General features: G+C 37.4%; 1 protein-coding gene across 11 annotated transcripts in view; it reads right to left on the bottom strand.

Annotated features, from left to right (window-relative positions):
- Positions 1-23058, bottom strand: part of RGS22 (regulator of G protein signaling 22) — a 122104-nt gene that overhangs the window by 71068 nt on the left and 27978 nt on the right. For all 11 annotated transcript variants that reach the window (XM_035011628.1, XM_035011623.1, XM_035011626.1 and 8 more), the window contains exons 4-10: positions 22429-22650; positions 13782-13867; positions 13020-13188; positions 9568-9697; positions 6731-7355; positions 4443-4604; positions 1314-1488 (exon numbers count right to left, since the gene is read on the bottom strand). In XM_035011628.1, the coding sequence (XP_034867519.1) occupies positions 1314-1488; positions 4443-4604; positions 6731-7355; positions 9568-9697; positions 13020-13188; positions 13782-13867; positions 22429-22650 (1569 nt within the window). The remainder of the gene's footprint in view (positions 1-1313; positions 1489-4442; positions 4605-6730; positions 7356-9567; positions 9698-13019; positions 13189-13781; positions 13868-22428; positions 22651-23058) is intronic.

Here is a 23058-nt window from a genome sequence, read left to right on the forward strand (position 1 = left end):
GCCCCGCATCGGGCTCCCTGCTTCGCGGGAAGCCTGCTTCTCCCTCTCCCACTCCCCCTGCTTGTGTTCCCTCTCTCACTGTCTCTCTCTGTGTCAAATAAATAAATAAATTCTTTTAAAAAATAATAAAATAATAAAAAATAAATAAATAAAGGCTATTAAGATTAAGAAGACTCTTTACTCCTGAAATGCACGTTTTGGCTACAAAGTATGTAGGGTTATTTACTTCTTCTGTATAAAGTTGAACTTCCCTTTTCTTTTTTGCCTTTGTCCTTATCTTTTTGTACTATTTTATTCTCCCCCATTATAAAAAGTACTCACTACTTTTAATTCTGCTGTTGCTACTTCTCATTCATTCATTCATTCATTCATATTTATTTATTTTTTTTTAATTTTTTTTTTTTTTAAGATTTTATTTATTTGCGAGAGAGAGAATGAGAGACAGAGAGCATGAGAGGGAGGAGGGTCAGAGGGAGAAGCAGATTCCCCGCCGAGCAGGGAGCCCGATGCGGGACTCGATCCCGGGACTCCAGGATCATGACCTGAGCCGAAGGCAGTCGCTTGACCAACTGAGCCACCCAGGCGCCCATTCATTCATTCATATTTATTAAGCAACTATCATGTGCCGGGCACTTTGGGTAAGTGCTGATATTCCAGTAGGAGACTCTAAGGCAATAAACATTAATCACGTGGTCATGAGTACTATCAAGCAAAATCAAGCACAGCAGAGGGCTTGCACAGTGATGGAGGGCATCTGTGCCATCCTATGCAAGTGTGCTCATACGGAAATGTCAAGGACAGCCTCTCGGAATACGCGATGCTCGAACACACACCTAAAGTGAGTGAGGGGACAAGCCACATAGATAGCTGGAAGAACAGTGCTCTGCGTGAAGGGGACAACAAATGCACCACTTCCCAATTTTTGCGTGGTGTGTTCCAAGAACAGCAGAGAGGCCAGTGTGGTTGCAGTAGACCAGGCTCGAGAAGAATGGTAGGAAATGAGGTCAGGAGGTCAGCAGGGGTGTGTATAGCTGTGTAAAGACCTGGGATTTTATTCTGAGTGAGAGAGGAGGCCCCTAGGGAATCCTGAGCCGGTGAGTGACCTGATCATATATTTTTAAAGGCTCACTCTGGTCGCTTGGTGGAGAACAGACCATGGGTTTTCTTAACTCATAACTGTTGCAGGATGCACATTAACAACAACCCCCCCAAAAAAGCTTATTATAAAACTTAAGTATTAGTGCACAAAACCCAAGCATAGATATTTTATCATAAACTTAATAAAGAAGTCAAAGTATCAATGTCTACCCAACCTGCATAACAGGTATCTGTGGAATGCAAGATTGAGGTCTTAATGGCAAGAGGGTTGCCATTTGTGGAAATGGGTCAACATCCTTCCTTGGTTTCTCCTGACGGAGGTGCCAGAATTTCAGTTCAGCACCAGCATGTTTTGCTGAGGATGAATGAGTAACACAGAATCTTGGTGCCCTAATCCAAGGAAAAACAAATTTCAGATTAAGCTAGACAATAAGCCTCAAAAATCGAAAGCCTACAAAATCTAGAATGCCAATGCTCACAATGATCAGTCTTACCAAATCCTTTTTCTAAAAATTCCCACTTTTTTTCTGCTGCCTCGCCTTAAAAAAAATGTTTGTCTACGATATATCAACTGCCTGAAATCACACTCACTCATATAAAGAGGCAATATACACTAGGGAAAAAAACAATAAAATTACATTCAAATTACTATCTGTTTGATAAGAAAAAGAAATCTATATATCTATTGTATTGAAGGAATTTTTAAAAATAACTTACAGTTTCTAGTAAAATAAACATAAAATGCGTATCTGGCCATTTTAAAGCAGTAAAAAGAGGGGGCATATGCACCCCAATGTTCATAGCAGCAATGTCCACAATAGCCAAACTGTGGAAGGAACCGAGATGCCCTTCAATGGACGAATGGATAAAGAAGATGTAGTGTGTGTGTATATACACACATATATATATATATATATGTATATACACAATGGAATATTATTCAGCCATCAGAAAGGATAAATACCCACCATTTGCATCGACATGGATGGAACTGGAGGGGATTATGCTAAGTGAAATAAGTCAAGCAGAGAAAGACAATTATCATATGGTTTCACTCATATGTGGAACATAAGGAATAGAGCGGAGGACCACGGGGAAGGGAGGGAAAACTGAGTGGGAAGAAATCAGAGAGGGAGAAAAGCCATGAGAGTCTCTGGACTCCGGGAAACAAACTGAGGGTTACAGAAGGGAGGGGGGTGGGGGATGGGGTAAGTGCGTGATGGGCATTAAGGAGGGCATGTGTTGGGATGAGCACTGGGTGTTATACGCGACTAATGAATCGTTGAACACTACATCAAAAACTAATGATGTACTATAGGTTGGCTAACTGAACATAATAAAAAAAACTGGTAGATGAAATTCACATTTTAAAATATAAAGACATTTGTATAATGTTTAACTATACTACTAAAGTGGATTTTGATCCATATGCTCTATTTTCAAGCCTTAAATTTAAAGATAAGAATTAGTTTTACAACAATTTATATAAATGACAGACCAACACTACTTCCAGAAACCCAGGAAAAAGAATGTTTGGCACAATGTCAAGGCCGTGCTTAATTGGATGGCTATCCTGGTATTTAGTCTATGGGCTCTTTATTGGCTACAGGGCCAACCCCAGCTGTCAGGCCTGATGCTATTTGCAGCTTGGACCAGGTTTCCTCCCTGATGCCACAGCCCAAAGACAAATTCTCACTCCATATTTCAGGTCCTGGTAGAAACAACAACAACAACAAAAACAACAACAACAACAAAACTGCCTCCCTTTAAAACAGGAAGAAAGCAGATATTCCCCTGATGTGAACACAGGTTGGGAGTGGAAGAAAATCCAAAGTTCATAATTAGTTTAGATTCAGAGAGAACACTATAGATCTAGGTGGTCATCCTAACTATATTTCAGAACCTTTACTTGCATACTTGGAAATATCCAAGATGACCTCTTATTCTCATGTCAACCAGTAAGTGGGAATATCTACAAGATCCTTATCCAATAAAGCATACATGTGCTGGCCAGAAAATCTAAGTGTCTCAATTTTCTGATTTCCATCATTATACTATACTCATATGGACCCCCATAAGTCTCTGCTTATCTAAAAGTCTCTGCTTATCTAAAATGCCCCTATCAATTTAATCTTGCATTATTATTTCACTCATAGCATTAATTTTTTATTAGCCACTATGTAACTTCATCAAATATTGTGGAATAAGTTTCACAGTCAATCATAAACTGGTGTTGTATTATTTTTCATGCTTCCATCATATGAGTTCTCATGTACACGGCACACAACTTAATTCTCAAGCTCTAGAGGGTGGGAGAAGGTATGTCACATAATACGATCAAAGAAACTGTATTCAATATGATGTGTGTGTTTGTGTGAGTATGTACATATGTGTGTGCATATATATCCCAATAGAAAAATGCGCAAATGAGATAAACAAGCAATTAATGAAAACTGAAATCCAAATGACCAAATGACTGATCATGGAGAAGATTATCAGCCTCACTAGTACTCAGGGAAATGCCAGTTACAACCACATGACACCAATAACAAACTAAACACATACGCAAAAATTTAAAAGTTTGACAATATTAAATGCTACCATGGATTTACAACAATGGGCACTCTCTTATTCTGTGGATGAGAGCATAAATGGATACAACTGCTGTAGAAAAATGGATATGTGTACAAGAATATACATTACAGCACTGCTTTTAATTGTGAAAAGTAGGGAACAACCCAAATGTTTAAAAAAAAAATAGCAATTACGGTATATTCATGCAGAATACCAATAAACAACAATGAAAATCAATAAAACTCTTAAACACAATTACAGACAATTCTCTCATGTAATGTTGATAGAAGACACAAAAGAATGCATACAACAGGATTCCATTTATATAAAGTTGTAGAACAGAGAAAAGTATATGCTTAAGGATTTATTTGCATACACGGTTGGTAAAACTATAAAGAGAAGTAAGAGGATGATAATCACAAAAGTCAGGATAGTGGTTACCTCCAAGGGGGAGTGAGGGTGTTGTGATCGATAAGGGACCTTCAGGGGTCTTGGCAATGCTTTATTTCCCAGCCCACGTAGTGGTTACATAAGTATTTGCTTCATGATATTCATTAAATCGTTGTTTGTTTTGTTTCTTAAATTCCACATATGAATGAAATATATAGTATTTGTCTTTCTCTAACTGACTTTAAGGAAGGCAAAAGATTTAATAATCTTGTCATTTTAAATCTCAGTAAATTATAAATCGGTAAGACAAAAAAGTATAACTCGTAACCTGCCTAGGAAAAGTAAAAGCAAATAAGTTTGATTCACATTATTTTTCTCACCAATATAGAAGTAAGGGTTTTACAACCTCAGCCTGAATATTTCTTAAGTGTTCTTCATTCCACTGAGATGCGTCTAGCAGTTTAAATTTTGATAATATTTCTGCAGAAAGGTAGCAATCTCCATTGCTTACTAGATAGCATTTTTTCATCTTCTCAAGATGTCTAAAACAAAACAAATCCACGCACATTGCTATGACATTCAACAAACCAAATGTTTTCACTTTTAAGATGTTTCAGACAAGTAATGAACTAACTCAAACACTGAGTTACAGGAATACCAATGTGGAGATAAAAATATTTTTTACAATTATGGGAATAAGAAGGATATTTTTGGTAGTTTGAACAATGGTCTTCCAAAGATGTCCATGTCCTAATTCCCAGAATCTCTGAACGTTACCTTACATGGTCGAAGGCATTCTGCAGATGTGATTAGGATTTTTTTTTTTAAGGATTCTATTTATCCATTTGAGAGAAAGAGAGAGGGACAGAGCGAGCACGAGCAGCGGGGAGAGGCACCCAGGGAGAGGCAGACTTCCTGCTGAGCTGGGAGCCCAACATCGGGCTTGACATGGAGCTTGACCCCAGGACCTGGAGATCACGACCTAAGCCGAAGGCAGGCGCTTAACCATCTGAGCCACCCAGGCGCCCCAATGTGATTAGGATTTTGAGAAGATTATCCTAGATTATCTAGATGGCCCTAATGTAATCACAAGGGTCCTTCTAAGAAGGAGGCAGGAGGGTGAGTCATTGAGAAAAGATGTGCGGATAGAAGCAGACCTCAGAGAGAAGATGCTACATTGCTGGCTTGAAGATTGAGGAAAGGCCATGAACAAAGGAAAGTAGGTGACCTCTGGAAGCTGGAAAAAGAAAGGAAACGAATTCTCCCCTAGAGCCTCCAGAAAGAATGTAGCCCTACCCACCCATGTTAGACTTACTAATTCCAAACTGTGACAGAATAAATTTATGTTGCTTTAAAAGACTAAGATACTAATATACATCTTCCATGTAATCAAAGTTACAATAAAATCACTAATATTTATACAAAGGCTTTAAGAAGATACTATGTGAACTTTATTTAAAAGTCAGTAAAGTGGGGAGCCTGGGTGCCTCAGTCCTTAAGCGTCTGCCTTCGGCTCAGGTCATGATCCCAGGGTCCTGGGATCGAGCCCCGCATCGGGCTCCCTGCTCCGCGGGAAGCCTGCTTCTCCCTCTCCCACTCCCCCTGCTTGTGTTCCTGCTCTCGCTGTCTCTCTCTCTGTCAAATAAGTAAATAAAATCTTTTTTAAAAAGTCAATAAAATCCTAGAAATATAAAAAATAAATAAATAAAAATAAAAGCCATTAAATTTGTGGCAATCTGCTACAGCAACAACAGGAACTAATACAGGATTGCTCCTGAAGAATTTATATAGGTTGCTTGCATATAACTTCCTTAATATATCTTGAAAAGTGGTAGTGGCTTTCTACTCCATGATCCATCAACTCATGGCTGCATAATCAACCATTTGATAACCCCTGATCCTATAAGTATGCACAAAAATGAGCTCTATGATCTGAATGCCATTGAAATAAGTGGAATAACCCAGTTACTAGTATACACTCAGTCAAATCCTTCCTGGGAATTGCAGTCTACTGTATTGATCTGCTTCAGAGCAGAAAGGAGAACATAGACAGGATAAAAACCTTCCTAAAGCAGGGTCCTCTTAAGGTTGTTAAGACTTACCATAATCTAAAACACATGGGATAGGCAAATAAGGACCTGGACCCATCAGACAACCAGGAGGCTCTCTAGAGGATATGTGGCATATCTAGGAGATATCTTATTCAGATATGAATGTCCAAGTGGCATCCAACCAAAGATCACGGGATTTGTTAACTGAGCAGGCTGCTAGGAACAGCAGTCTCTTACCATGGCATAAGGTACATTTTATATAAGGTGTCTGAAGTCAGTGTGGTTATATAACAGAAAAATTATTTTCTCTAAAAAATATATCACTACAGTGTTATAAAAATAAGACAGAATGATTGATTTGAAAGCAGGTTTAGAATCCGTGGGAAAAAACATATGTGAACCCAAACGCCACTATTTGTATCTGATAATTACAAAATCACAGAACTAGTAAAATCAGTATTATTATAATAAAATAAATGTTATTATTCATTTCTAAAAGTATAAATTACATTTTTATCTTTATTTCAGGCTTTCTGCCTGTGCTTAAGGAACCCAAACTAATATTCCATAATTAAAAAAAAAAAAAAACAACTATTGAAAGTAAAAACTAGACATACCTTTGATGTCTTCTGGGGTCCTTAAGGACTTTCAACCTCTCAATATCCATCCATAATGACCAATATCTCTCTCCTAATGTATCTTTTATAAATTTCTTAAATCTTTCAAACTCCTTTCTATTGCCAATATCGTAAGCTTTGTGAGACATACACCAATCAGCCCTGGTTTCTGGTCCAATGCTCTCACTCTTTGAACTTGCTTGTTCTAACATCTCTTCTGACTTTTCACTTGTGATTTGAAATGTTTCACTTAACAAAACATTCCTGCCAGGGATAGGCTCAAAACCCTCCTCAAGCACCACTTCTGTTACCTTGTTGAAATTTATATAATCTGGGCTTTCCATCAGTGGCTCATCAAAAATTTGATGAATTGCTACTCTCAATATAAAGGTTACATAAGATCTTAAAAATTCTTCCCATGTTGAGAAATTCAATATAAGGCTTTCATCAGCATCCTGTTGCCTCTCAAGGTATATTCTCAGAAGGGCTTGAGAAGGAGTGTCTTGTAGAGAGATGGACCCAATGTCTTCTTCTTCTTCTTCTTCAAAATGAGAAGTTAATCTAATGGTTTCAGATGAGTCCCTTTTTATCCTCGGGTGAATTCCATCATCAAAGATAAAGCTGTCTGCATTAAATCATAAAGGGCTATTAGATCAGATATGAATACAAAGTTGCTTTTATTATTAACTAGATGTTGCAGAGCCAGCATGGTAAGTGGGTTTGGCACAGGTAGGCACTTCGGGTACAGAAGGGGGAGTTCTGAAGCTACATTTGATACCACTAGAGAAAAAACTGCTAACAGGATTGGCCATGTCTTCCTTGGACATGGAAGTGGATAATGGTGGCAGATGAATGAAATATTTGACATCCCTATTACAGAGGATCATCAAAAAGACATTATGCACTTTTAAAATGTCGTATTTGAGGCTGATATAGAATGTCCATATGTAAAGGCCAAATCTATTAAACAATTGTTTAATGTACATATTCTAATATGTCATGCTATAATATAAAATTAGACAATCAATGAACAAATCAGAACTGGAGTCATATCAGGAATTTTTAAAAATTCACTATTTTAACCAAAAGATTCAATTGCTATCATACTTACAACCTACTATCAAAATTACAAAATGGCATAAGGTACTTATGAAGGCTTACAAATACAAATGGATTGTTTCACACTTTCTCTAAAGACATGTAGTCTTTATTTAGACTTATTTATTTTCTCCTTATTTAGGAATCGGTGAAATATCTGATGTCAGTGCTTTATTTCACATGGCAAATCTACCGCTTGAAATGCCACAGAGCAGGAAAACTGTTGTCATCTGTTTCCCCACTTCAATGGCCATTTTCTCAGTAATAGTTTCAAATCCCAGTGAACTGGAAGTGTTTTATTACAATTTTTATTGAAAATGAAGATACTGGGGCGCCTGGGTGGCTCAGTTGGTTAAGCGACTGCCTTCGGCTCAGGTCATGATCCTGGAGTCCCAGGTTCGAGTCCCGCATTGGGCTCCCTGCTCAGCGGGGAGTCTGCTTCTCCCTCTGATCCTCCCCCATCTCATGTTCTCTCTCTCTCTCATTCTCTCTCTCAAATAAATAAATAAATAAAATCTTTAAAAAAAAAAAAAGAAAATGAAGATACTAAGTCCCCCCAATATTAAGAGACTAGACTTTTGTAAACCTATGAAAAGATGCTGGGTATACACTCAATCCCACAGAAGTGGAGGGAGAGAGCAAGGCCCGCATTTCTGTTCACCACCCTCCTGCTACCCTTTCTCTACCCTTTCACTATCTTTGCTCTCCAATTTTCTACTTTACTATTTGGGGGAAACAGCAAGAAACCTATAAATTCAGCTATTTGCAATTAAGGAGACTATTTTCCTTCTTTACCTAGATTTAGGTTCAATTCTAGAGAACCCAGATTTAATGTCCTCAGAGGTTGCTTACACTTTTCAAAAGAATTAGGAACTTAGTGAATTGCTAAGTTCCTCTCCTGAGTCACATTGCTAGATTTTTTCCTCTAGCAATATCATGTTAAGGACACCCACTTCTGAAAGTTTCCTCCTATATCTATGAAAAGTTGGTATCGTCCACAAAAGTTCCCCACGGTAGAAATGTATCTGTTTTTCAAGGAGAAAAACAAGTCTGAACTTAGAAGGAAAACTCAAGTTGCATGAACGACTATGTACTTTCAAGAGGAGAGAAAAGTTCCGCCCACTTAATTTCAAATATTTAATAATAAGAATCTGTAAACTGTCACAGGAAGTAAAGACAAGACAAACATTTACCGACTGCCTATGAGGGACCCGGCACTAGGCCAGGCCTCTTCTAGACATTTAGTGTGTATCATTATTCTCATCTTACAGATAAGAAAAGCAAGGCTCTCAAGAAGTGGAATAACTTTAAAAAGTCACACAGCTAATAAGCATTAACCCATCTAAACCCATTCTCTTTTTCCTATGCCCCGTTGCCTCTCAAAAAACAGCAGAGGGGTGCCTAGATGGCTCAGTCAGTTAATTAAGCATCTGACTTTTGATTTCGGCTCAGGTCATGATCTCAGGGTTGTGAGATCCAGCTCCACAGTGGGCTCTACGCTCAGCAGGGAGTCTGCTTGAGATTCTCTCTCCCTCTGCCCCTCCCCCTGCTCTATTTCTCTCTCTCTAAAATAAATAAATAAATCTTTAAAAATAAAAACAGTGGAAAGTGAAGTGGGGGGGCGGGTAGGAATGGAGATTATTTTTCTCCCCCACCACTATGTGTTGTACTGGAAGATTAGAACACCAATAACCAAGGATTTAAGGAGTTTTGAAATCATTCTTGTCCTTTCTGCTTACCAGAAACAGATGAAACAACCGGTGTTTCACGTTTGCTGTGGACTACACAAGATGGCAATGAAAACGTCGATGCTGTTTGAAGACTCTGTTTGGCTAATGCAAACCAATCTTTTGTTTGAGTATAGGAGGCCTAGGAAGAAAGGTGCACCTTGGTTTAACATTAAGATCAGCAGTGTTCTCCCAGTCGCAGACCTTGACACGTCACTAGAATGTTAAATTTGCATAGTGCAATATGAAAGGGAAAACTATGCCATGAAAGAAAAGAAAAATTCATTATTTGAGAATAATGGGAAGGAAATTTCAACTCAGATTATCTGGATATTAGATGACCAAAGGTAAAATGAGCCCCAAATCCATCAAATCCTTCCCCACTCTTCCACCGGAGGCATGCAACCCTACTTGCCCGCTTCATTATAGAGTCAGGCCACCTCACCGTATCTTGGCAGTCACATGGCTCATCAGTTCTTGGCTCCATCCTTTGCCAGCTACTCCCACATTTACAACTTCCCAATTATTCCCTGCCCCTAATTCTGTCTGATCTGGCTCCGCGTTTTTTACAACACCTCCCTAATATGACAGACTTACTCTTAGGAGCACTGAAAACCTCCCCAAGCTCAACTGCCCCTTTGCCATAAATTCAGTTTTCACAGCTTTTCTTGGATTGTACGCTCCCTGAAAATTGATTCTTGACTCCATCTGCCCCTGGATGGAGCCTTCAATTTTTCCTTTCCTTTGTGCACCCTCAAGCCAGCTGACCCAATTCCCAAGCTGACCTTCAGCTTCCAGAACCCCAGTCCTGAGAAGCCCTTTTCTCAGCTTTCCTGGGAAAATTCCTCTGCCTGCCTCTCTCAGTAATATCCTCAAAATCTTTCTAAAATAATCCAGATTGTTCAACAGAAGCAGAGAGGGGAGTGTCCAGCATTACTCTCCTTTCTCCTTCCTCCAGCTGAGTCAGCAGGTTGGCCCTTAGCCTCAGGAATACTCACAAAATAGGCAGGGTTCAAATGGAATCAGTATTGTTCTCTATGATACAGAATTAGCAGGGCAAGTCAGGCCACACAATGAAACCAAAAAGCAAGAGAGAGAAATGAAAAGTGCCACCTATATAATCACTACCCCTCTTAAAAGTTAGGTTTCCTGGGTGGATAAAAGCTTTGAAAGATTCTAATTTCCTTTTGTTCCCTCTTTTCCTTCCTTTAAAACCAAGTCATTTGGGCACCTGGGTGGCTCAGTTGATTAAGTGACTGCCTTCAGCTCAGTCTCAGGATAGAGTTCCGCATCGGGACTGCTCAGCAAGGAGTCTGCTTCTCCCTCTGACCCTCCCCACTCTCGTGCTCTCTCTCTCTCAAATAAATAAATAAAATCTTTAAAAAAAATAAAACCAAGTCATTTATTATTATATGTTCATTCAACATATATTTATTGAGTGACTACTCTATTCCAAGCAGTATCCTAAGCACTGAGAGAAGGCCAAAATAATGAAGAACTGTTAGGGAATTGAGAGAGGCCAATAAACAAAAGTCCTTGTTATTTCAACTGTGCAAAAAAGATTGCAAAGCAAAAACTAGAGAAGTAGTAAGTAGTCAGTCAGACAAAAAAGTAGGTAACTAGTCCACTTAATATGCTTGAAAGATGAGTCAATTGTTTGTGTTTAGATGTTTAATGAAGACTCAAAGACATATTACCAGTTATCATCATAAAGATTAATCCTTATCTACAGTCATGATTTAAATGATTTAAGGGCTCAAAGAATTTTGAATCCTCAAAGTTCAAGAGCTATTAAGAAGATATTAGTGGGGCAATTGGGTGGCTCAGTTGGTTGAGCATCCAACTCTTGATCTTGGCTCAGGTCATGATCTCAGTGTCATGAGATCAAGCCCTGTGTCAGGCTCCAAGCTCAGTGCAGAGTCTGCTTGTCCCTCTCCCTCCTCCTCTGCCCCTACCCCTCACTCTCTCTGTCTCTCTCTCTCAAATAAATAAATAAAAATAAAATCTTAAAAAAAGGATATTAGAGAGTTATAATCAAGTGGACAGAATTGAGTTTTTTCATCACAGAAAATAGCAAAAGTAAAACTAGCTTAAATTTTACTCTCTTACATTTGCTTTAATTGACATGTGAGGAATCAGATTTATTTCCCTAGATTGATTCTTCCTGTTGTATGTTTACTGACCTGTACTATCAGTACATTTTTTATGACATTCCTGACATTCCTATAATACATAAGAGAAAAAATAAATACTTAAAAATAAGTATAAGAGAGAAGTACAATATGCTTTTCGTACATCCCTAGCATTAGCTCAGTGGAAATAATGCAACTGGCAAAATTTCAAACATTTTTGCCAAATATTACTGATAGAAATACCAAACTACAAAATTAAATCGGAACTACACATGAAAATAAATGGTCAAGTAAGATAGGTTAAGTCTATCTATTCCGACAGAGATGGCAAATAGTTTTCCTTTTGTATGACATCTTTGATCAATTGGAAGTGCTTGCCTGGAGGGCTGTGTTGAAAAGAATTTGGAGCCAAGTCCTAGCTCAGCAGGAAAATTGCCATGATTGATTAGCAATGTCTGTCATGAATGGAAACCAGGAGAGCAGCAACACTTGGGCCACTTATTTGCAATTCCTGGTTTTGTACAGAGTTGTGTATAGGAAATGTGTTCCCAGAAAGAAGACCTGATAATTAGAGGCCAGAGATCAAACAATGGTTTTTACTACACCATGACTCTCCAAAAGGACCTCTGATTCTAGGTTAGATCTCTTTAAATGCACTCATACAACACAGCATTTCTTCATGGAGGACAAATTTATCTGATAACAGTTAAAGGGTCATGCATTTTACTACTGAGGAATAATCTTAACAATAGGGAGGAGAAGACCCAATTTATCATCATTTTGTACAAAAATTATAGATTCCAAACAATGAAAATTTTGCAATGAACAATGAAACCATGGATACAATTCAAGGTACCCTTCCTCGCTTCACGGGTGACACTGAGCATGTTCTTCAATCTTGCATTTGGTTCTCTGTACACATGAGGATAATAATACCAATTACATTTCAGGTGAAAGAGTGCAGAGTAAAGGAGTCAGCATAAATCCACAAAATGTTTTGCTAAATCTGCCTTAGAAGTACTTGAAGTCGGGGCGCCTGGATGGCTCAGTTGGTTAAGCATCTGCCTTCGGCTTAGGTCATGGTCCCGGGGTCCTGGGATCGAGCCCCATGTGGGGCTCCCTGCTCAGTGGGGAGTCTGCTTCTCCCTCTGCCTCTGCTCCTTTCATCTGCTTGTGCACTCTCATTCTGTCTCTCTCAAATAAAAAAATCTTTAAAAAAAGGAAGTACTTGAAGTCATTTCCCCTTTTCAAGTGGTACAAATGAAATTCCTATCCCTAAAATGAGAAGTCTCCTTGAAATGCCAAGTCATGAAGAAACACTCATACTTTTACCTCGCCAAGAGAAATGTAGAACTTTTTCATGATGATAACATTCTCTTCATCAACAACAGGTGGTGGTAGACTGGCTGGTTTTTTCAGGACCCAGGGGGAAAAATCTGCATTGAATGTGATGTTCATGCCTGATACACTCCATCTTACTTGTGAGACCAATTTGGCTAATCTGCATTTTAGAAAACATACAAACTTGAAATAAGTTTCAAATACGGTAGAATTCAGGGGAAAAAAAAAAAACCCTAAAATTTTATTTTATTTTCAAGTCCATCTCCTCACTCTGCACAATGATTCTCTTAGGATCTGCTAAAATTAATGGCTTATTCACAGAACTACTAATTAATAATTACTCTGTTTTAATTTATTTTACTTTGATTTTTAACATGGTGGTTCTAAGTATAGGTCAAATTTTAGTAAAATTTCAGAATGTTTAGGTACTTACACATTAAGTCAGGAAACATAAAAGAAAAATTTGGTCCACTATGACATTCTTTTTCATGACACATTTGTTTTTTAACAGCCTGCACATAAATACCATTATCACAAGTAGATAATTTTTAAAACATAATGATCTAAGAAGCACAACTGAAATACATTTATTTCAAATGCTCTATCACTCACATACGATAGCAGGTGGGATACAAACTCCAGTGGGTTTAAAAGTATGTGATTTTATCAAGAAAGTATGGAAAAATGATTTTAGGTTAAAAAAAAAAAAACCCAGGCAATTAAAAAATAGGTTTGTTGATGGGACTATAATACCTGTATTCAAAGTAACAATCGCTTTCCAGAAATGCTGGAAGTCTTTCTTTTTTGATCCACTCAATACCTTCTTCACGACTGAGACACTATTAGAGGACAAGTGAAAAAGAAAAATCACCTTTCAGGACAATTAAGGCCTAGTCACTAGAGCAATATTACCAGGAGCCCTGCCTCTACCTTCTGTTTGCACAAGAGAGAGCAAGAACCTCGGAGTCCCACGTTTGAAGCCATTACTTGCCTTCAGGTACTTCTTTAATTCTCTCAACAACCCTGCATCAACTATTAGACCCATTTTACAGATTAACAAACTGAATCCAGAGAAGTTACGTAACTTATTGGAGGAGGAGGTATGAGAAAAAAAGTCACTCTCGGTATTTTCACAGTCGCAAAATGGGTTAAAAATAATCACAAACAGAAAAAGAGCTAACCAGAACACTTGATAAGGTCACTATGGTCACGACAGGCCCCTCTGTCCTTCCAGTTTTAGAAAATTTGGTTCAATATTTAACATCCCAGACACTATCCTGGGAATACCAGGGTTAGCAAGAAAGATAAGGCCCTGAGGCACTTGGGTGGCTCAGTAGGTTAAGCATCTGCCTTTGGCTCAGGTCATGATCCCGGGGTCCTGGAATTGAGCCCCGCATCGGGCTCCCTGCTCAGCGGGGAGTCTGCTCCTCCCTCTTCTTGTGCTGTCTCACTCTGTCAAGTGAATAAATTAAATCTTAGAAAGGAAGGAAGGAAGGAAGGGAGGGAGGGAGGGAGGGAGGGAGGGAGGGAGGAAGGAAGGAAGGAAGGAAGGAAGGAAGGAAGGAAGGAAGGAAGGAAGGAAGGAAGGAGGGAAGGAAGGAAGGAAGGAGTTTACAGGTAATTCAATAAGCAATAGTAGTAGAGTGCAGTAAATGCCACAGTTCAGGCTTCTGTGGGAGGACACCTGGGCACTAAAACCAGCAAAGGTTTCCCGAGAGCATGCCACTCACTCTTTGACCTGACGCGTGATTAGCTTGGTGAAGAGGAGAGCAGGAGAGGAAACGAAGGTAAGTCTAGTATGACTACATCGCAGGGTGAGGTTTGAGGAAAGGAGGAAGCAAGCCGGAGAAGCAGGCAGGCCTAATTATGAATTATCTTTTAAACGACAGTAACGAGTTTAGATTTTATTTTGAGGTTGTGAGGGCCACACAAAATCATGGAAGAGTTACTGAGTTGCTGTTCATTCTCAAACATTTACTCACTATTGATTCTCTTTTTGTCTTATATTCACTTTTTTCCAGAATTCTAAAGAATGTCAGTACTTTGAACACTAAATGAATGCTCCTGGACAAGTACAACAACCAGTAAGGTACCCATGTCGGTGAGGCAAGGGTGTCTGCATTTATGTGACTTCCACTGATTATCTGCGAAAGCAACCGTTGTGCTGTGATAGTAACATCAGTCAACACAGAGCCCTGCTGACTCCAGGGAGGAAATTAAAGCGTCACAGAGTAGTACTGCCAACATCTGATGGGCTGATGTTCTTGAGCATGCACCTGCGCTCAACACTGCTTGCGTGTGGCATGAAGTCATTAGGCTCCCCAAGGCTGGAAGACTGAGGGAACAATGATTTCCTTCTGTTCAGCCCAAAACATCCATTTGGCCCTGACCAAAGACTATTTCTGGGTAATGAAGAAACAGAAGAAAGTTTGGAAGCAGCCAGCACCTGAACAGTAGCATCTCGGTGGTGGTCTTAGTGCCTACGAGTGAGATACGCAGGACATGTGGATCCTGTAGCCAGAAAAACTCCCAATAGGCCTCCACACATAGTACACAGCTACACACGACTCTCGGATTCTCATCAGCAATGCAGTCGATATGTCCCAGAAAGACACCAGACCACGTATTAAGGTCGGTACACCCCCTTGAGGAATACTACAAGGTGGTCAAGGCTAGTCAGTCATACAAAATCAATTTGCCTAATATTTAATGAACAGTTCACCAATAACTCATCCCCTTTTGAAGGTCTTTGCATCTATCTAACCCAAAAATGAAATGGAATGAAAAGTTTAAAAGGAATAAAATCAAAACTGACGAAAAGTCTTTAGACTGCCAAAATGTCCCTTCAAGGTGTTTACAAATAACTAAAATATAAAGACCAAAAAAACACAGAACAATCTTGTCAAACATAAAATGACAACTTAATAAATACCTATGAAAAACACAGAAATAATTTACCTATGGTAAAATTATTTAATCCTTAAAACTAAAAAAAAAAAATACATACAGTAAAAATCCATCCTTTTTAGTAACCACTTCTTTTTTTTTTTTTAAAGATTTTATTTATTTATTTGAGAGACAGAATGAGAGACAGAGAGCATGAGAGGGGGGAGGGTCAGAGGGAGAAGCAGACTCCCTGCCGAGCAGGGAGCCCGATGCGGGACTTGATCCCGGGACTCCAGGATCATGACCTGAGCCGAAGGCAGTCACTTAACCAACTGAGCCACCCAGGCCCCCTTTAGTAACCACTTCTACAAGTTTTAACAAATACTTACAGTTGTATAACCATGACTACAATCAAGATAGAGAATAGTTCCTACATCCTCCAAACTTCCTCATACCACTTTGCATTCAATGACTCCCTCTAACCCCAGGCCCTGGCAACCACCAATTAGTTCTCCACAGTTTTGCCTTTTCCAAAGTGTCATATAATTGGAATCAGTATAGTACATAGCTTCCTTCATTTAGCGTGATGCATTTGAGATTGACCTATGTTCTTAGACGGATCACTAGGTTCATTCCTCTCTCCTCCTCTTCAGCTTAGTACTCCACTGTATGGATGAACCATAGTTTGTTTATTCACTCCCCATTCAAGGAAATTTGGGTTTATTACAGCTTTTGGTGATTATAAATAAAGGAACTACAGACTTGCACATATAGGTTTTTGTGTGAACAGAACTGTTCGTTTCTCTTGGGTAATATGCGGGAGTAGGATAGATGGGTAGTATGGTGTATGTTTAACTTAGAAAGCTGACTGCCAAGCTGTTTTCCAAAATGGAATATCGCATCAACGATGTAAGAGTTCCAGCTGCTCTACACCTTGACTGGCACTTGGTATTGTCAATGTGTGTTGCATAATTAACTCATTCTAAAAGGTGTATAGAAATAGTTCGTTGAGATTTGTGTGTGTGTGTCTACACACACACTGCTTTTTTTTATAACAACTTCAAGATATAATTCACATTCCATATAATTCACGCATTTAAAATATATAATCCAATGGGTTTTAGTACATTCCCAAACCATCACCACGATAAAATGTCATCACCTTCCAGAAAACCTCATATCCACTAGCAGTCACTCTCCATTCCACATCAACAACTCGCCCACCCCTATCTCCCAATGTTGACTGCATTTCTCTTATGATAAATGTTGAACATCTTCTCATATGCATTTTTGTCATCTGTACATCTTTATTTGGAGAAATGTCTATTCAGATCCTATGTCCATTTTTTAAAACTGAAGTATAATGAACATAGTGTTATATTAACTTCAGGTGTACAATATACTGATTCAACAATTCTATACATTATTCAGTGCTCATCAAAGTTAGTGTACTCTTAATCCTCTTTTATTTCACCCATCCCCCCACCCCTCCCCTCTGGCAACCACCAGTTTGTTCTCTATAGTTGAGTCTGGTTTTTTGTCTCTTTTTGTTGTCTGTTTTATTTCTTAAATTCCACAAATGAGTGAAACCATATGATAGTTGTCTTTCTCTGGCTGATTTATTTCACTTAGCATTATACCCTCTAGGTCCATTCACATTGCAAATGGTAAGATCTCAAAGATCTCATTCTTTTTTATAAGAATAATTCAGCCACATATATCACATCTTCTTTATCCATTCATCTATCAATGGACAGTTGCGTTGCTTCCATATCTTGGCTATTGTAAATAATGCTATTGCAATAAACATAAGGGTTCATATATCTTTTTGACTTAGTGTTTTCATTTTCTTTGGGTAAATACCCAGTATGGCATTACTGGGTCATATGGTAATTCTATTTTTAATTTTTTGAGGAAACTCCATAATGTTTTCCACAGTGGCTGCACCAATTTGCATTCCCACCAACAATGCATGAGGGTTCCATTTTCTGCACAACCTTGTCAACACTTATTATTTCTTGTCTTTTTTATTCTAGCCATTCTGACAGGTGTGAGGTGATATCTCATTGTAGTTTTGATTTGAATTTTGCTGATGATTAGTGATGTTGAGCATATTTTCACGTGTCTGTTGGCCATCTGTCTGTCTTCTTTGGAAAAATGTATGTTCAAGTCCTCTGCCCATTTTTTATTTTTTTCAAGTTTTTATTTAAATTCCAGTTAGTTAACATACAGTGTAATATTAGTTTCAGGTGTAGAATTTAGTGATTCAACACTTCCATACAACACCCAGTGTTCATCACAAGTGTTTTTTTTCTTAAACTCCACATACGAGTGAAATCATATGGTATGTCTTTCTCTGACTTATTTTGCTTAGCATAATACTCTCTAGTTCCATCCACATTGTTGCAAATGGCAAGATTTCTTTGCTTTTGATGGCTAAATAATATTCTAATATATATATACACACACACACATATATATATTTATGTGTATACACACACACACACACACACCACGTCTTTATCCATTCATCAGTTGATGGACATTTGGGCTCTTTCCATAATTTGGCTATTGTTGATAATGCAACAATTATAATGATAATGCAACCGCAACATTGGGGTGCATGTATCCCTTCAAATTATTATTTTTGTATCCTTTGGGTAAATACTTAGTAGTGTAATTCCTGGATCATAGGGTAGTTCTGTTTTTAACTATATGAGGAAAATCCATACTGTTTTCTAGAGTCCTCTGCCCATTTTTTAATCAGATTGTTCATCTGGTGTTGATTTGTGTAAGTTCTTTGTATATATCCTGCATATTAACCCCTTACTGGCTATACCATTTGCAAGTATCTTCTCCCATTCAGTAGGTGTCTTTTTGTTTTAATGATGGTTTCCCTTGTTGTGCAAAAGCTTTTTATTTTGGTGTAATCCCAGTATTTTAATTTTGCTTTTGATTCCCTTTCCTGAGGAGACATCCCTAAAAAAATGTTTCCATGGCTAATATCAAAGAAATTACTGCCTATGGTTTCTTTTAGGAGTTTTTTAGTTTTAGGTTTCACAGGTTTTTAATCCATTTTGAGTTTATCTTTGTGTTTGGTGTAAGAAAGTGGTCCAACTTCATTGTTTTGCATGATGTCATCCAGCTTTCCCAGCACCATTTGTCAAAGAGACTGTCATTTCTCCATTGTATATTCACGCCTCCTTTGTCATAGATTAACTGACCATACTCTTCTAGTCCATTGATCTATGTGTCTATTTTTGTGCCACTACCATAGTGTTTTGATCACTATAGGTTTGTAGTATATCTTGAAATCTGGGGTTGTGATCCCTCCAGCTTTGTTTTCTCTTGAGATTGCTTTGCCTACTCAGGGTCTTTGGTGGCTCCACACAAATTTTTGTATTATTTGTTCTAGTTCTATGAAAAATGTAGCTCGTATTCTGAGAGGGATGGCATTAAATATGTAGACTGCTTTGGGTAACATAGACATTTTAACAAAAGTGTTTCTTCCAATTCATGAGCATGAAATATCTTCCCATTTGTATCTTCTTCAGTTTCTTTCATCAATGTTTTATACTTTTCAGAGTACAGATCTTTCACCTCCTTGCTTAGGTTTATTCCTAGGTATTTTATTATTTTGTTGCAATTGTAAATGGGATTGTTTTCTTAATTTCTCTTTCTGCTACTTCATTTTTAGTGTATAGAGATGCAACAGATTTTTTGGAACTCCTTTGTAGGATTTATTTTATATAAAAACTGAATCATATTATATGCTTTAATTTACAACTTGATTTTTCCATTGAACAATACATGTGCATCTATCTCATCAGGACAACAGACATAGCTCAAACACATTCTTTCTAAATAGTCATATAATATTCCATAGTTCTTCAGTTGATAAAGATATAATACGTTTATATTACTGAAGTCAATGCTGCAATCAGCTCCTATACATACACATTTACTTGTATGGGATAAAAATCCCAAAGTGGCTTTCCAGGCATAAATCATAGTACTTTTAATTTTAATCAATTTTGCCAGATGAATTCCCAAAGATTGTAGCAATTAATATTCTACCAACACTAGATGTTATTACTTTTTTAAATTGTAGGCCCATTTCATGTGATGTGATGAGGACTGGGTGTTATACGCAACCAATGAATTATCAAATTCTACTTCTGAAACTAATGTACTATTTGTTGGCTAACTGACTTTAAATAAAAAAATTGTAGGCCAATTTAATGTCTTAAAAAATGGTATCTGGCTGTACTTATAATTTGCATATTTCTGATCATTTTTGTGATTAAACATCTTTTTACTTGCTCATTTTCCATTTTAATTCTTCTCTTGTAAATAGTTTGTTGAATTACTTCAATTATTTTACTGGACTACTTGTCTTTTTCTTAAATAAGATTGGTAAGAAATTAAGTAAAATGCATTTCCTCACACTTGCAAAATTTTTTTTCTAAATCATTGTTTTTTAACTTTAGGTCATTTTCTAACATGAAATATTTTAATTTTGGTGTCTAGGGTTTTTTTTAATTATTATTATTTTGAGGATTCTGGAGTTCTTGACTTCATGAGAGGATGGATCACATGCTAAGTTTACATACAAATTTTCCTGGATTTTATTGTAATATTTCAGTTTAAAAAACCATTTATTTATTAATATACAAATAAAGACAATTTAGCTTACTCTTGCAAACTGATAGTAATTATTTATATTTATTGTGTTTAAGCTTTGTCTAGGAAGTCTAAAATAATTTTGAATTAGCAATAAAGATATGTTTTTTCTTTTCTTATGATCTACTGGAAATGGTTACAGTATTTCACCATATACAGTGTGTACTATCGATTTTGGGTAGCCTTTAACATGTTTAAGCAATTTATTTTTTTATTTTTATTTTTATTTTTAAGATTTTATTTATTTGACAGAGAGAGACACAGCAAGAGAGGGAACACAAGTAGGGGAGTGGGAGAGAGAGAAGCAGGCTCCCTGCCGAGCGGGGAGCCCGATGCGGGGCTCGATCCCAGGACCCCGAGATCATGACCTGAGCCGAAGGCAGACGCTTAACGACTGAGCCACCCAGGCACCCCTAAGCAATTTATTTTTTAATGAGTTTTTATTAGACATAAGTTTGCATGAAATGCAATAGATTTATGTATACTAATTTTGTATCCTACAACTTTACTGAATTTATTTATCAGTTCTAGTAGTTTTTTGGTGGAGTCTTTAAGGTTTCCTACATATAGTATTATGTCATCTGCAGTTAGTGAAAGTTTTACTTCTTTCTTACCAATCTGGATGCCTTTTATTTCTTTTTCTTGTCTGATTGCTGTGGCTAGGACTTCCAGTGCTATGTTGAATAGAAGTGGTGAGAGTGGACACCCTTGTCTTATTCCTGATCTTAGAGGAAAAGCTCTCAATTTTTCCCCATTGAGCATAAGGTTAGCTGTAGGTTTTTCACATATGGCTTTTATTATGTTGAGGTATGTTCCCTCTAAACCTACTTTGTTGAGACTTCCTATCATGAATGAATATTGTAACAATTTATATGGTGCTTTATAGTTCAGAATATATTTCCTTGTCTAAACTTCAAAACATTGCTATAACATAGTTTTTTATTTTTAGTATTTGTAAAAGTATTTTAAAGACTATTATTATTAATATATTTAATTTGATGAAAGTAAACAAGAAAGACAGAAATATATTGGAATTCAGTAAAAGAAACACTGAAGAACTTTCAGGCTGGAAAAGAGCTATATCGTAAGTGTTGAACATATTTCAGCCTAGTTCCATCAGACACTTCAAATCATGGAAAATGTTAAACATTCATTTTATTTTCAGTTGAGCCACACAACAAACCTAAGTAGTAGGTAGCGAAGGAATCATTTGACAGGTGATGAAAATAAGGTTCATCAAAATGACTTGTTCAAGAACACAGAGCTGGTAAGTTAAAGAGTCAAGGTTAGAACCCAGGGTTGTTTGTGTTTTTTGTTTGTTTGTTTGTTTTTGTTTTTGTTCAAAGACAAAGCTCCTTAGCTCCTCATGCTAAGGAGACAAAATCCAGAAGCTGAGAGTGGAATTTAAGGCCAGGGAGGTCAGAGTCACATAGTGTAACTGGAGGGTCAGAACTCATAATTCCCAACTGCTTGTTAGGATAGAACCCAAATCAGATAAATTCACTGTATACCCACATTTTCTAGAATGCATCTAAACTATAAAGGATACACATATTTCTGCTGCCCCAAATTAACCTGATATCCTAAATGTTCAAAGGAAATTATATGAATCTTCTCATATTGTAAATCTAACATCAACAATATTGCTAGATTAAATTGGCCATTTGACATGAATAAGATGATAGAGTAACTAACAAATACTATGTTTAAGAACAATAAAACTTAATAAATATAGTTACATTTCAGAAAGTTAAGCCCAAGGAACCTCATGTTAGTCTTACCTAATGCTTTATCTACCTAGCAAGATATAAACTCAAATATACCTTCTTACCATGATATTGTAGTTTATATTAATGGTTTCATCTTCATAGGGGGCATTCATCTGAACAGGTTTAACATCATTCTTTCCTTTCCTTACAACATCATAGATGGGATTTCGAGGTTGCTGGTTTTGTAGAATTTTTTTCAGTTGCTTTTCCAGAAGTTGTGGAGCATTGTTAACTATTTCAAAAACTCCAAAATCCACGTTAAATCTAATTGCCTCTGAAAAGGTCTGCAAAATAAATTTGTAGAAATATATCTTAAATTTTTATAAACCAGAAACTCACTGTTTCCAAGGACACTTGACACTTAATAAATGCATAATATGCATTTAGTATAAGCATACACACACACACACACACACACAGTTTTGTGTATTTAACCATTAGCTCTTCTCTTTAGGAGCTTGGAATTCTCTTGACTACAGATAAGGGAACCCATTGAATCCTTCCTTTCCAATGTACTTATGCCAAGAAATAAGGATGTATTACAGCAGGAATTCCCTTTCCATAAACATCTTATCCCTGTGCTTCTTTGGAACTGGAAAGAAATACACACCTGGTCTCTATGAAGCAATGTTATTCTCTAAGGAGGGGGTGGATTACTAGGGAAGAATGAGTAAAGGAAGAAGAAATAACAC

Source organism: Mirounga leonina, unplaced genomic scaffold (genome assembly GCF_011800145.1).
Source record: "Mirounga leonina isolate KUSES-001 unplaced genomic scaffold, KU_Mleo_1.0 Mir_165, whole genome shotgun sequence".
In the NCBI taxonomy this organism is placed as follows: domain Eukaryota; kingdom Metazoa; phylum Chordata; class Mammalia; order Carnivora; family Phocidae; genus Mirounga; species Mirounga leonina.